This window comes from Hylobates moloch, unplaced genomic scaffold, assembly GCF_009828535.3.
Source record: "Hylobates moloch isolate HMO894 unplaced genomic scaffold, HMol_V3 SCAFFOLD_3, whole genome shotgun sequence".
NCBI classification, from domain to species: domain Eukaryota; kingdom Metazoa; phylum Chordata; class Mammalia; order Primates; family Hylobatidae; genus Hylobates; species Hylobates moloch.
The window spans coordinates 102,355,249-102,368,993 of NW_026652278.1; the positions used below are offsets into that span (position 1 = coordinate 102,355,249).

Consider the following 13,745-nt stretch of genomic DNA (forward strand, 5'->3'; position numbering starts at 1 on the left):
TGGGAGGCCAAGGGCAGATCACCTGAGGTCAGGAGTTCAAGACCAGCCTGGGCAACATGGTGAAACCCTGTCTCTACTAAAAACACAAAAATTAGCTGGGCGTGGTGGTGCAATCCTGTAATCCCAACTACTTGGGAGGCTGAGGCATGAGAATCACTTGAACCAGTTGCAGAGAGCCGAGATCATGCCACTGCATTCCAGCCTGGATGACTCCATCTCAAAAACAAAAACAGGAGGGTGGAGCCAAGATGGCCGAATAGGAACAGCTCCGGTCTCCAGCTCCCAGCCCCAGCGACACAGAAGACGGATGATTTCTGCATTTCTGCTTGAGGTACCGGTTTCATCTCACTAGGGAGTGCCTAACAGTGGGTGCAGGACAGTCGGTGAAGCGCACTGTGCGCGAGCCGAAGCAGGGCGAGGCATTACCTCACTCGGGAAGTGCAAGGGGTCAGGGAGTTCCCTTTCCTAGTCAAAGAAAGGGGAAACAGACGGCACCTGGAATATCGGGTCAGTCCCACCCCAATACTGCGCTTTTCCAACGGGCCTGGAAAACGGCACACTAGGAGATTGTGTCCCGCACCTGGCTCGGAGGGTCCTGTGCCCACGGAGTCTCGCTGATTGCTAGCACAGCAGTCTGAGATCAAGCTGCAAGGCGGCAGCGAGGCTGGGGGAGGGGCGCCCGCCATTGCCCAGGCTTGCTTAGGTAAACAAAGCAGCCAGGAAGCTCGAACTGGGTGGAGCCCACCATAGCTCAAGGAGGCCTGCCTGCCTCTGTAGGCTCCACCTCTGGGGGCAGGGCACAGACAAACAAAAACTCAGCAAAGAACCTCCACAGACTTAAATGCCCCTGTCTGACTGACAGCTTTGAAGAGAGTAGTGGTTCTCCCAGCACGCAGCTGGAGATCTGAGAACAGACAGACTGCCTCCTAAAGTGGGTCCCTCACCCCTGAGCAGCCTAACTGGGAGGCACCCCCCCAGTAGGGTCAGACTGACACCTCATTCAACCGGGTACTCCTCTGAGACAAAACTTTCAGAGGAACTATCAGACAGCTGAATTTGTGGTCTCACGAAAATCCGCTGTTCTGCAGCCACCGCTGCTGACACCCAGCCAAACAGGGTCTGGAGTGGACCTCTAGTAAACTCCAACAGACCTGCAGCTGAGGGTCCTGTCTGGTAGAAGGAAAACTAACAAACAGAAAGGACTTCAACACCAAAAACCCATCTGTACATCACCATCACCAAAGACAAAAAGTAGATAAAACCACAAAGATGGGGAAAAAACAGAGCAGAAAAACTGGAAACTCTAAACAACAGAGCACCTCTCCTCCTCCAAAGGAACGCAGTTCCTCACCAGCAACGGAACAAAGCTGGATGGAGGATGACTTTGATGAGTTGAGAGAAGAAGGCTTCAGACGATCAAACTACTCTGAGCTACGAGAGGAAATTCAAAACAATAGCAAAGAAGTTAAAAACTTTGAAAAAATATTAGAAGAATGGATAACTAGAATAACCAATGGAGAGAAGGGCTTAAAGGAGCTGATGGAGCTGAAAGCCAAGTTTCGAGAACTACGCGAAGATTGCAGAAGCCTCAGTAGCAGATGCGATCAACTGGAAGAAAGGGTATCACTGATGGAAGATGAAATGAATGAAATGAAGAGAGAAGGGAAGTTTAGAGAAAAAAGAATAAAAAGAAATGAACAAAGCCTCCAAGAAATTTGGGACTATGTGAAAAGACCAAACCTACGTCTGATTGGTGTACCTGAAAATGATGGGGAGAATGGAACCAAGTTGGAAAACACTCTGCAAGATATTATCCAGGAGAACTTCCCCAATCTAGCAAGGCAGGCCAGCATTCAGATTCAGGAAATACAGAGAACGCCACAAAGATACTCCTCGAGAAGGGCAACTCCAAGACACATAATTGTCAGATTCACCAAAGTTGAAATGAAGGAAAAAATGTTAAGGGCAGCCAGAGAGAAAGGTCGGGTTACCCACAAAGGGAAGCCCATCAGACTAACAGCTGATCTCTCAGCAGAAACTCTACAAGCCAGAAGAGAGTGGGGGCCGATATTCAACATTCTTAAAGAAAAGAATTTTCAACCCAGAATTTGCTATCCCGCCAAACTAAGCTTCATAAGTGAAGGAGAAATAAAATACTTTACAGACAAGCAAACGCTGAGTGATTTTGTCACCACCAGGCCTGCCCTAAAAGAGCTCCTGAAGGAAGCACTAAACATGGAAAGGAACAACCGGTACCAGCCACTGCAAAAACATGCCAAATTGTAAAGACCATCGAGGCTAGGAAGAAACAATAGCAACTAACGAGCAAAATAACCAACTAACATCATAATGACAGGATCAGATTCACACATAACAATATTAACGTTAAATGTAAATGGGCTAAATGCTCCAATCAAAAGACACAGACTGGCAAACTGGATAAGGAGTCAGGACCCATCAGTGTGCTGTATTCAGGAAACCCATCTTACGTGCAGAGACACACATAGACTCAAAATAAAGGGATGGAGGAAGATCTATCAAGCAACGGGAAAACAAAAAACGGCAGGGGTTGCAATCCTAGTCTCTGATAAAATAGACTTTAAACCAACAAAGATCAAAAGAGACAAAGAAGGCCATTACATAATGGTAAAGGGATCAATTCAACAAGAAGAGCTAACTATCCTAAATATATATGCACCCAACACAGGAGCACCCAGATTCATAAAGCAAGTCCTCAGTGACCTACAAAGGGACTTAAACTCCCACACAATAATAATGGGAGATTTTAACACCCCACTGTCAACATTAGACAGATCAACAAGACAGAAAGTTAACAAGGATATCCAGGAATTGAACTCAGCTCTACATAAAGTGGACCTAATAGACATCTACAGAACTCTCCACCCCAAGTCAACAGAATATACATTTTTTTCAGCACCACACCACACCTATTCCAAAATTGACCACATAGTTGGAAGTAAAGCTCTGCTCAGCAAATGTAAAAGAACAGAAATTATAACAAACTGTCTCTCAGACCACAGTGCAATCAAACTAGAACTCAGGATTAAGAAATTCACTCAAAACCGCTCAACTACATGGAAACTGAACAACCTGCTCCTGAATGACTATTGGGTACATAATGAAATGAAGGCAGAAATAAAGATGTTCTTTGAAACCAACGAGAACAAAGATACAACATACCAGAATCTCTGGGACACATTCAAAGCAGTGTGTAGAGGGAAATTTATAGCACTAAATGCCCACAAGAGAAAGCAGGAAAGATCCAAAATTGACACCCTAACATCACAATTAAAAGAACTAGAAAAGCAAGAGCAAACACATTCAAAAGCTAGCAGAAGGCTAGAAATAACTAAAATCAGAGCAGAACTGAAGGAAATAGAGACACAAAAAACCCTTCAAAAAATTAATGAATCCAGGAGCTGGTTTTTTGAAAAGATCAACAAAATTGATGGACCGCTAGCAAGACTAATAAAGAAGAAAAGAGAGAAGAATCAAATAGATGCAATAAAAAACGAAAAAGGGGATATCACCACCGATCCCACAGAAATACAATCTACCATCAGAGAATACTACAAACACCTCTATGCAAATAAACTAGAAAATCTAGAAGAAATGGATAAATTCCTTGACAAATACACCCTCCCAAGACTAAACCAGGAAGAAGTTGAATCTCTGAATAGACCAATAACAGGTTCTGAAATTGTGGCAATAATCAATAGCTTACCAACCAAAAAGAGTCCAGGACCTGACGGATTCACAGCTGAATTCTACCAGAGGTACAAGGAGGAACTGGTACCATTCCTTCTGAAACTATTCCAATCGATAGAAAAAGAGAGAATCCTCCCTAACACATTTTATGAAGCCAGCATCATCCTGATACCAAAGCCTGGCAGAGACATAACCAAAAAAGAGAATTTCAGACCAATATCCTTGATGAACATTGATGCAAAAATCCTCAATAAAATACTGGAAAACCGAATCCAGCAGCACATCAAAAACCTTATACACCATGATCAAGTGGGCTTCATCCCTGGGATGCAAGGCTGGTTCAACATACGCAAATCAATAAATGTAATCCAGCATATAAACAGAACCAAAGACAAAAACCACATGATTATCTCAATAGTTGCAGAAAAGGCCTTTGACAAAATTCAACAACCCTTCATGCTAAAAACTCTCCATAAATTAGGTATTGATGGGACGTATCTCAAAATAATAAGAGCTATCTATGACAAACCCACAGCCAATATCATACTGAATGGGCAAAAACTAGAAGCATTCCCTTTGAAAACTGGCACAAGACAGGGATGCCCTCTCTCACCACTCCTATTCAACATAGTGCTGGAAGTTCTGGCCAGGGCAATCAGGCAGGAGAAGGAAATAAAGGGTATTCAATTAGGAAAAGAGGAAGTCAAATTGTCCCTGTTTGCAGATGACATGATTGTATATCTAGAAAACCCCATTGTCTCAGCCCAAAATCTCCTTAAGCTGATTAGCAACTTCAGCAAAGTCTCAGGATACAAAATCAATGTACAAAAATCACAAGCATTCTTGTACACCAATCACAGACAAACAGAGAGCCAAATCATGAGTGAACTCCCATTCACAATTGCTTCAAAGAGAATAAAGTACCTAGGAATCCAACTTACAAGGGATGTGAAGGACCTCTTCAAGGAGAACTACAAACCACTGCTCAATGAAATAAAAGAGGATACAAACAAATGGAAGAACATTCCATGCTCATGGGTTGGAAGAATCAATATTGTGAAAATGGCCATACTGCCCAAGGTAATTTATAGATGCAATGCCATCCTCATCGAGCTACCAATGACTTTCTTCACAGAATTGGAAAAAACTAAAGTTCATATGGAACCAAAAAAGAGCCTGCATCGCCAAGTCAATCCTAAACCAAAAGAACAAAGCTGGAGGCATCACGCTACCTGACTTCATACTATACTACAAGGCTACAGTAACCAAAACAGCATGGTACTGGTACCACAACAGAGACATAGATCAATGGAACAGAACAGAGCCCTCAGAAATGATGCCGCATATCTACAACCATCTGATCTTTGACAAACCTGACAAAAACAAGAAATGGGGAAAGGATTCCCTATTTAATAAATGGTGCTGGGAAACCTGGCTAGCCATATGGAGAAAGCTGAAACTGGATCCCTTCATTACACCTTATACAAAAATTAATTCAAGATGGATTAAAGACTTAAATGTTAGACCTAAAACCATTAAAATCCTACAAGAAAACCTAGACAATACCATTCAGGACATAGGCGTGGGCAAGGACTTCATGTCTAAAACACCAAAAGCAATGGCCACAAAAGCCAAAATTGACAAATGGGATCTAATTAAACTAAAGAGCTTCTGCACAGCAAAAGAAACTACCATCAGAGTGAACAGGCAACCTACAGGATGGGAGAAAATTTTTGCAACCTACTCATCTGACAAAGGGCTAATATCCAGAATCTACAATGAACTCAAACAAATTTATAAGAAAAAAACAAACAACCCCATCAAAAAGTGGGCGAAGGACATGAACAGACACTTCTCAAAAGAAGACATTTATGCAGCCATAAAACACATGAAAAAATGCTCATCATCACTGGCCATCAGAGAAATGAAAATCAAAACCACAGTGAGATACCATCTCACACCAGTTAGAATGGCCATCATTAAAAAGTCAGGAAACAACAGGTGCTGGAGAGGATGTGGAGAAATAGGAACACTTTTACACTGTTGGTGGGACTGTAAACTAGTTCAACCATTGTGGAAGTCAGTGTGGTGATTCCTCAGGGATCTAGAACTAGAAATACCATTTGACCCAGCCATCCCATTACTGGGTATATACCCAAAGGACTATAAATCATGCTGCTATAAAGACACATGCACACGTATGTTTATTGCGGCACTATTCACAATAGCAAAGAGTTGGAACCAACCCAAATGTCCAACAACGATAGACTGGATTAAGAAAATGTGGCACATATACACCATGGAATACTATGCAGCCATAAAAAAGGATGAGTTCATGTCCTTTGTAGGGACATGGATGAAACTGGAAAACATCAATCTCAGTAAACTATCACAAGGACAAAAAACCAAACACCGCATGTTCTCACTCATAGGTGGGAATTGAACAATGAGAACTCATGGACACAGGAAGGGGAACATCACACTCCAGGGACTGGTGGGGGTTGGGGGGATGGGGGAGGGACAGCATTAGGAGATATACCTAATGCTAAATGACGAGTTAATGGGTGCAGCAAAACAACATGGCACACGGATACATATGTAACAAACCTGCACATTGTGCACATGTACCCTAAAACCTAAAGTATAATAATAAAATAAAAAGAAAAAGAAAAAGAAAAAGAAAAAAAAAGACCTCAGACAAAAAAATTAAAATAAAAAATAAAAAAATAAAAAAAACAAAAAAAAAATGAAAGAGAGATAAAGACTTTCCCCAATAAATCAAAACAGGAAATACATCACCTGCCTTATAAGAAATGATAATAGGTTTTATTCAAGTTGAAATGAAAAGATGATAAACAGCAACATTAAAGCTGCAGGATACAAAATCAACATACAAAATCAGTGGTGTTTCTATACATCAATAATGAACTGTCCTAGAAAGAATTTAAGAAAACCATCTCAGGCCAGGTGCAGCAGCTCATGCCTATATCCCAGTGCTTTGAGAGGCCACGGTGGGAGGATCCTTTGAGGCCAGGAGTTTGAGACCAGTCTGGGCAACATAGCAAGGTCCCATCACTACAAAAAATAAAATTTGTTGGCATGGTAGTGCACACCTTTGGTCACAGTTACTTGAGATGCTGGGGTAGGAGGGTAGCTTGAGCACAGGAGGCAAAGACTGCAATGGGCTACAATTTGCCATTGCATTCCCACCCGGGCAACAGTGCAAAACCCTGTCTATAACAAAACAAAACAATCTCATTTACAATAGCAGTTAAAAGAATAAAGTACTTAGAAATAAATTTAACCAACAAGGTGAAAAACTGGTACCCTGAAGACTGTAAAACACTGTTGAAAGAAATTAAAGTAGGCACAAAGAAATGGCAAGACAACTAACATTCCTTCACTGAAGGAATTAATATTGTTAAATGTTTATACTATTACAAATAATCTACAGATTCGATACAATCCCTACCAAAATTGCAAAGGCATTTTTTTACAGAAATAGAAAATATAATTCTAAAATTTATATGGAATTTCAAAAGACACAAAATAGCCAAAACATTTTTTTGAGCAAGAAGAACAAAGCCAGAGGCATCACACTTCCTGATTTCAAAAAATATCACAAACCTGCAGTAATGAAAACAATATGGTACTCTCATAAAAACAGACATATAGATTCATGGAACAAAGTAGAAAGTTCAGAGATAAACCCATGCATAGATAGTCAACTGCTCTTCAACAAGGGAGCCAAGAATGTACAATGGGTGAAGAATAGTCTTTTCAATAAGTGGTAATGGGAAAACTGGAAATCCACATGCAAAAAATGAAATTGGACCCTATATTACCCCATACACAAAAATCAACTCAAAATGGATTAAAGACTTACACATACACCTGAAATCATAAAACTTTTAGAATAAAACATAAGGGATAACCTTCTTGACGTTAGTCTTGGCAATAATTTCTTGACTATGATGACAAAAACACAGGCAACAAAAGCAAAAATAGACAAGCAGGACTACATCAGCTAAAAACCTTCTGCACAGCAAAATGAAAAGACAACATATACAATGGAAGAAATATTTGCAAACTATACATCTGGTAAGAAGTTAATATCTATCTAAAATACATAGGGAATTCCTACAACTCAAAAGCCAAGAACCAAATAGTCCACTTTAAAAAGCGGACAAAGGAGCTGAATAGACATTTCTTCAAATAAGATATGTAAATGGTCAATAGGTACTTGAAAAGGTATTTAATATCACTAACCATTAGGGAAATGAAAATCAAAATCACACACCAGTTAGGATGGTTATTGTCAAAATAACCAAAGGTAACAAATGTAGCTGAGGATATGGAGAATGGGAAATTCTTCTACAGTTGTGGAAGAATTGATAAAGAAAATGTGGTATATACATGCAATGAAATATTATTTGGCCTTAAAAAAGAAAGAAACCCTGCCATTTGTGACAATATGGATGAACCTAGAGGACATTAATCTAAGTGAAACAAGGCAGGGACAGGAAGATAAATACCACATAATACCACTTATATTAGGAATCTAAGATAGTCAAACTCATGGAACCAGAGAGTGGGATGGTGGTTGCCAAGCACTGGGTGAGGGGGAAACAGGGAAGTATTAGTCAAAGGTCAAGATGTATAATTCTTAGAGATCTATGCTACAGAATAGTGCCTATTGTTCATAATACTGTATTGTATACTTAAAAATTTGCTAAGAGCATAATTTCTTTGTTAAGAGTTGTTAATATGCCCACACAAAATAATAAATAAAGAGGGTGAGAGGAAACTTTTGGAAGCGGTGAATATGTTTATGGCATATGTTGTGATATTTTCACAGACATATACTAATCTACAAACTCAAACTCATCAAGTTATGTACACTAAACATGTATAGTTTATTATATGTCAATCATAACTCAATAAAGTGTTTTTTTTTTTTAAAACGACCATTAAGTCTTTGTTTAGTGAGTCCAAAGTTTGTGCTTCTTCTGGAACAGATTATGTTCATTTCTTCTGTAAATGGTCCATACTTTCTCATATCTTTGCATGCATCATAATTTTTGGTTGAAAATTTTTGGTTGACACTTTGACTCTTATAGTAACTCTTGAAATCAGACTTCCTTCTGCTTGGGGTTTGTTTTGGTTGCTTGGTGTTTGTTTGATGACTTTTCTAAACTACTTTTGGCAAGTCTATTCTTTATCACATGTGGTTTTTGAAGTCTGTTCCTTTGACTTATATTCGGCTAGTATTTAGACAGAGATTTCCTTCAATGCAAGAGGACAGAGAGAGAGAGAAGAAAAAGAAACCCAGAAAAATAAATCGAAATCTCAAAATCTCTCCCAGTCTTTGCAGATTGGTTCTGTCCTGGGCACTCACTCATCCAGGCCATTTGCAACTCTACCTTAGCCTTCACTTCATACTTGCACTGAACTTAGACATCCACCAGAGGTGCAGGCTCAGAGTCTTCTGAGGTCTTTCTGAGCATGTATCCTGTCCTGAGCATGTATGGGGCTTCCTAAACTCCCCAATACACACAGGCACTTTTGAATGCCCTAATTTTCCATAGGATCTTAGTTTTTCCCCACGCTTTGGTGCTCTGTTGTGTGCCTCCACTGTAATCCTTTGCCCCAGACAGCTGAGATTGCTCATTAATCTTACAATGCCTGTGCTTTGTAATACTAATGCTTTTCTGCTCTGAGTTCTGAGTTAGGTGAAACCAAGACAAGTGCCTGGGGTCTGTCCTACAGGAAGGCCTTAGGATAGAAAAGACAAACACATTATTTTTGAACAAGGTTTTCTCTGTTCTTTCCAGTGCTAGGGAACAGGGTCCCTCCCTGAGTGAGAAACATACATGGTCAGTGGTTGCTGAACCAGTTAGGAGAATTTCTTCCATATTAGATAGACAGATTTATATACTTTCCCATGGAAGATTAAGGAACTGAAATCTAAGATACATGAATAAATTATAAGTGGAAAGGCCATTTAGTGGTTGGTTTACAACAGTATTATAAGTGACAGGGTGATAGAAGTGTGGTAAGTGATTAGGATAATATTCTGCATAGTAAGAGAAACAGTTTGTATTTTAGAAGAAAATTGCTTCAACATTTGCAAACTAAGGTAATGAGAATACAGTGAATTTCAAAATGCCTTTTTAATGACAATGTGTGAACTTGTTTTAATAAACCAAAATTTGTTGTTATTGTGTTAAGGCTATTTTATGTACACGATATCCTTCAAGACCACTGCCAAATCAGGGAGGGTATGGGGCAAGGACACAAAGGACAGACATACAAAATGCCACAAAGCTTTCCTACCATTTTTAGTTGCCTGTTCCTTCATTCAACATTTGCTTAGGTGCTATAAATCTTTGACTGTTTTCCGGAGTTCTAAATAAAGTTGGTTCTGACAGCTTCCCTTTGGTTTTTGTGGAAGTGGATTTTTGGTTTTTGGTTTTGGTGGATCTGCCTACTCTGCCATTTCTGCTGCCATCACTTGCACTGCACACCCTCCTGTGTGCCACCCTTGTTTCCAGGATGTTGTCATTCTGCTTAACATTACCCCAGTTCTTTCTCTCTAAAATGCCACCCATATATACCTGAGTTTGTAATAAAATTTTAGGGTAAAATAAAATTTAGGGTATCAGTTGGTGATTATGTCACAGCACAATTATAGTAGGTAATCATGTCGACTGAAACATTTGGCTCCTCTGTTTTTTGTTTTTTTTTTTTTTGAGACAGGATCTTGCTGTGTCACCCAGGCTGGAATACAGTGACATGATCAGAGCTCCCCGCAGCCTCAAACTCCTGGGCTCAAGAAATCCTCTTGCCTCAGCCTCCTAAAGTACTGGGATTACATGTGTGAACCCCCACACCCAGCCAGCTTCCTTGTTGTTGAAAATCCTTTGGTTATTCCTCCCATCAGAAGGCCCCAGCAGCCACTCCCACTGTGCTATGGGTTTCTTTTTCATCTTTTCTGAATCCCCTAGTTTCCTTGTCTGAGTAGGTTCAGTAAAACCAAAAACAGAAAATAGAATCACCAGTAATCTTATTAGCCAATGACAGCAACTATTAACTGTTTGATACATATACTGTAAGATCTTTTAGTCATATATATAAGTAGGTATAAGTATGCATTTATATGTATGCATATAAACACACATACATATGCGTGTGTGTGTGTTTTTCTTCAATAAAAATAAAATTGTAGTAAGGACTTTTTATTTATATAAATATGTCATTTCAATGGCTACGTAATGGTTCAATTTTGGATATATGATAATTTAACCAGTGTCTTATTAATAAGCATTTAGTTATTTCCATTTATTCTCTATTATAAACATTGCAATGGTGATGGCAACTATTTTAGAAGTTACAAGAATCTTAAAGTGTGTTTTCTTAAGTAGTTTTCTTTAAATACTTTCTTCTACAAGCTGGCACTAAGACAAGATAGTTTTGGATTGCCACCAAAGTTGGCAATCATCAATAAGTATCTAAAATGTTTTAAACATTTTTCACCTTAATAGATGACACTCTAACTTCAATAAAACATGTCATTTCAGTTTCAAGTTCCTTTGTAGCCCACAAAGCCTGCATTCTGATCAAATGGATTCATTTATTTGGAAGGGCCTAGTGCATTGCTGCCTTCCTATGGTAGCACTTGCTGCTTTTCCTGGCTAAAGAAGCTGGAAATCACTCCTCTTTCTCACCACTGATCACATGTAATACAGAATTAAAGGTTCAGCTCAAATCCTACTTGATCTATAATCTTTTCATGACCTCTCAGGATGAAGTGATTTGTCCTCTCATTAAAGTCCTTTACCACATATTTGTATCACTTTTGACAATTAAATATATACTGTCTTGTAAGTTGCACTTTTGTGTTTTCAGATGTTTCAAATTTGCTTATTATTTCCCCTTTCTATAACTATAGAGTGTACTAAGAGGCTGTTGAAGGAAGAGATCAGTCTCACTGTCTTCCTAGCACTGTACCTTACACACAGGAGGAGCCTGGTAAATATTTTTTATTTACTACAATCACAGTAAATCACAGCCTTGTATTAGTAAAACTCTTATTCAATTCAATGCCTCTACATATATATGCACATAAAAAGAACTATTTTTAAAAAATCACTTTTATCAAGATATTAACATAAAACATTTGTTGCTGACTATAGAGTGGCATTGTTGTAACTGAACTATGTAATATTTAAATCAAAATTATATATTTAAGATTATTTTCTATATTTTTACAACCTTTAAATTATCAATTAAAATTGTTTGCATAAAGGTTGAATTACTTACCTTGCAAAAACTTAAGTGGAAGCTCAGAAATAACAGGAAAACATGAAGAAGCTTCATGTTGGAGGTGTTCGGGGTCTTTGTCTCTGCTGAGAACTCTTTTCCACCCCAGGTATTCTTTTGAAATTTAATTTTTAACCTCTGAAAAAACATTTCAAAAGAACAAACCTCCTAATGAGCTTTGTACTTTTGAACTCTGAAAGAATTTGGCCGAAATCCAGAGAGATTTACCGTAACTGAAACCAAAAAATGGCCTTCCCATTAAAGATCTGAGGGAGGTGACCAACAGGAACTTGTTTCCACCAGAAGAGACTGATTTCCTCCCACCCTGTTAATTGCAATGACTCAATTCTGTATTCCAGGGAAGAGAGAAATTATATTGGAGGAACTTTTTGTTTTTTTTTGTACAATAAAAATATAATTTTTTAAACTTAAGGTTGAAGACTAGGAGACAGTAAGAATAAAAGTAGACCATAGTGAAGGCTGCAAAATACATTTAAAACTCTAGAAACCAGCTTATTTACCATGCATTTGTTGTGCTGTGATCAAATTGTATTTTTGGAGTACAAGAAATTTTAGAAACAAGTACTCTTGTGCCAGTACCAACTATCATGCAGGATTTATCTATTTATGAAAAAAATCTGTGATAGCAGAAATGCTGACACAGTTGGGTTCATCAGAAGCAGACTTGAGACAGTGAGCGTGGGGTACAAGTGTTTGTTAGGGATCGATACGCACACAAGGAAGGGAGGGGAAGCAGGGGTGAGCAGAGGCAGAAGTTGAACTGGAGTGAGTGTGACCTGTCACAGCGCCCCTGATTTCAGTATAAATGGCTGGGCCATTATATTCTGCCTTGCTCGGTCCCCTACTATGTATTGCCCAGGAAGGGCATACACTTAGGTGAAACAGTTTTCTGTAGCGAAGGCAGACACAGAAGGATCTGACAGTTATGTGCTATCAGGAGGAGGTATCTTCTGACTACATTCTTTATAGCCAGGTAGCAAGACCTTCCTTGATAGGGGTTCTGGGAAACTCATCTCTGTGTCTTTCAGAGTACACACTTGCACCTTTTAGATCTATGTTCCATATACACTCCAGGAGTGGCTCCTTAAACATTTCAGTGGGTCTCTATTCTTGAGAGAAAACTTAGAAGAGGAAGTTAATGGGAAAAACTACAGCTCCTACCCTTGCAGTTGATCTTCGGGCTGTAGTTGATACTCACCCTTGGCCCCCTTCCTACCCATTTTAGATTCCCTTTACCCTGACCTCCCACCTCTGCTGGTCTTGGTGACTTACTGGATGACATGTCTCACACTCTCTTTCAGGAGTGGTCTGAGCCTCTGGTTACCTTTTGTTTCTCAGGCAAAAGTTGCCATTTGTATCCTTACTGTCACAAGAGGCAGGCTGGACATGGTGGCTCACTCCTGTAATCCTAGCACTTTGGGAGGTCAAGGCAGGAGGAGTGCTTGAAGCCAGGAGTTTGAGATGAGCCTGGGCAACACAGGGAGAGGTTGAGGCTGCAGTTAGCCACGATTGCACCACTGCACTCTAGCCTGAGTGACAAAGAGAGACCCTCTCTTAAAAAAGAAACCAAAAAAAGCAAAAAATAAGAGGTACCCCAGTAGGTTATGTGGGTTCTACACATTTTCCTCCCTGCCCACATTATAGTAATAGCAGCCCTACTTCCTCAGAATGAT

The 13,745-nt window shown here is 39.5% G+C and overlaps 1 protein-coding gene across 2 annotated transcripts in view; it reads right to left on the reverse strand.

The window, feature by feature from the left end:
* Nucleotides 1-12,221, reverse strand: part of CFI (complement factor I) — a 62,843-nt gene extending 50,622 nt beyond the window's left edge. For both annotated transcript variants that reach the window (XM_032145311.2, XM_058436631.1), the window contains exon 1: nucleotides 12,052-12,221. In XM_032145311.2, the coding sequence (XP_032001202.1) occupies nucleotides 12,052-12,201 (150 nt within the window). In that variant the 5' untranslated portion in view covers nucleotides 12,202-12,221. The remainder of the gene's footprint in view (nucleotides 1-12,051) is intronic.
* Between the last annotated feature and the right edge of the window lie 1,524 nt (nucleotides 12,222-13,745).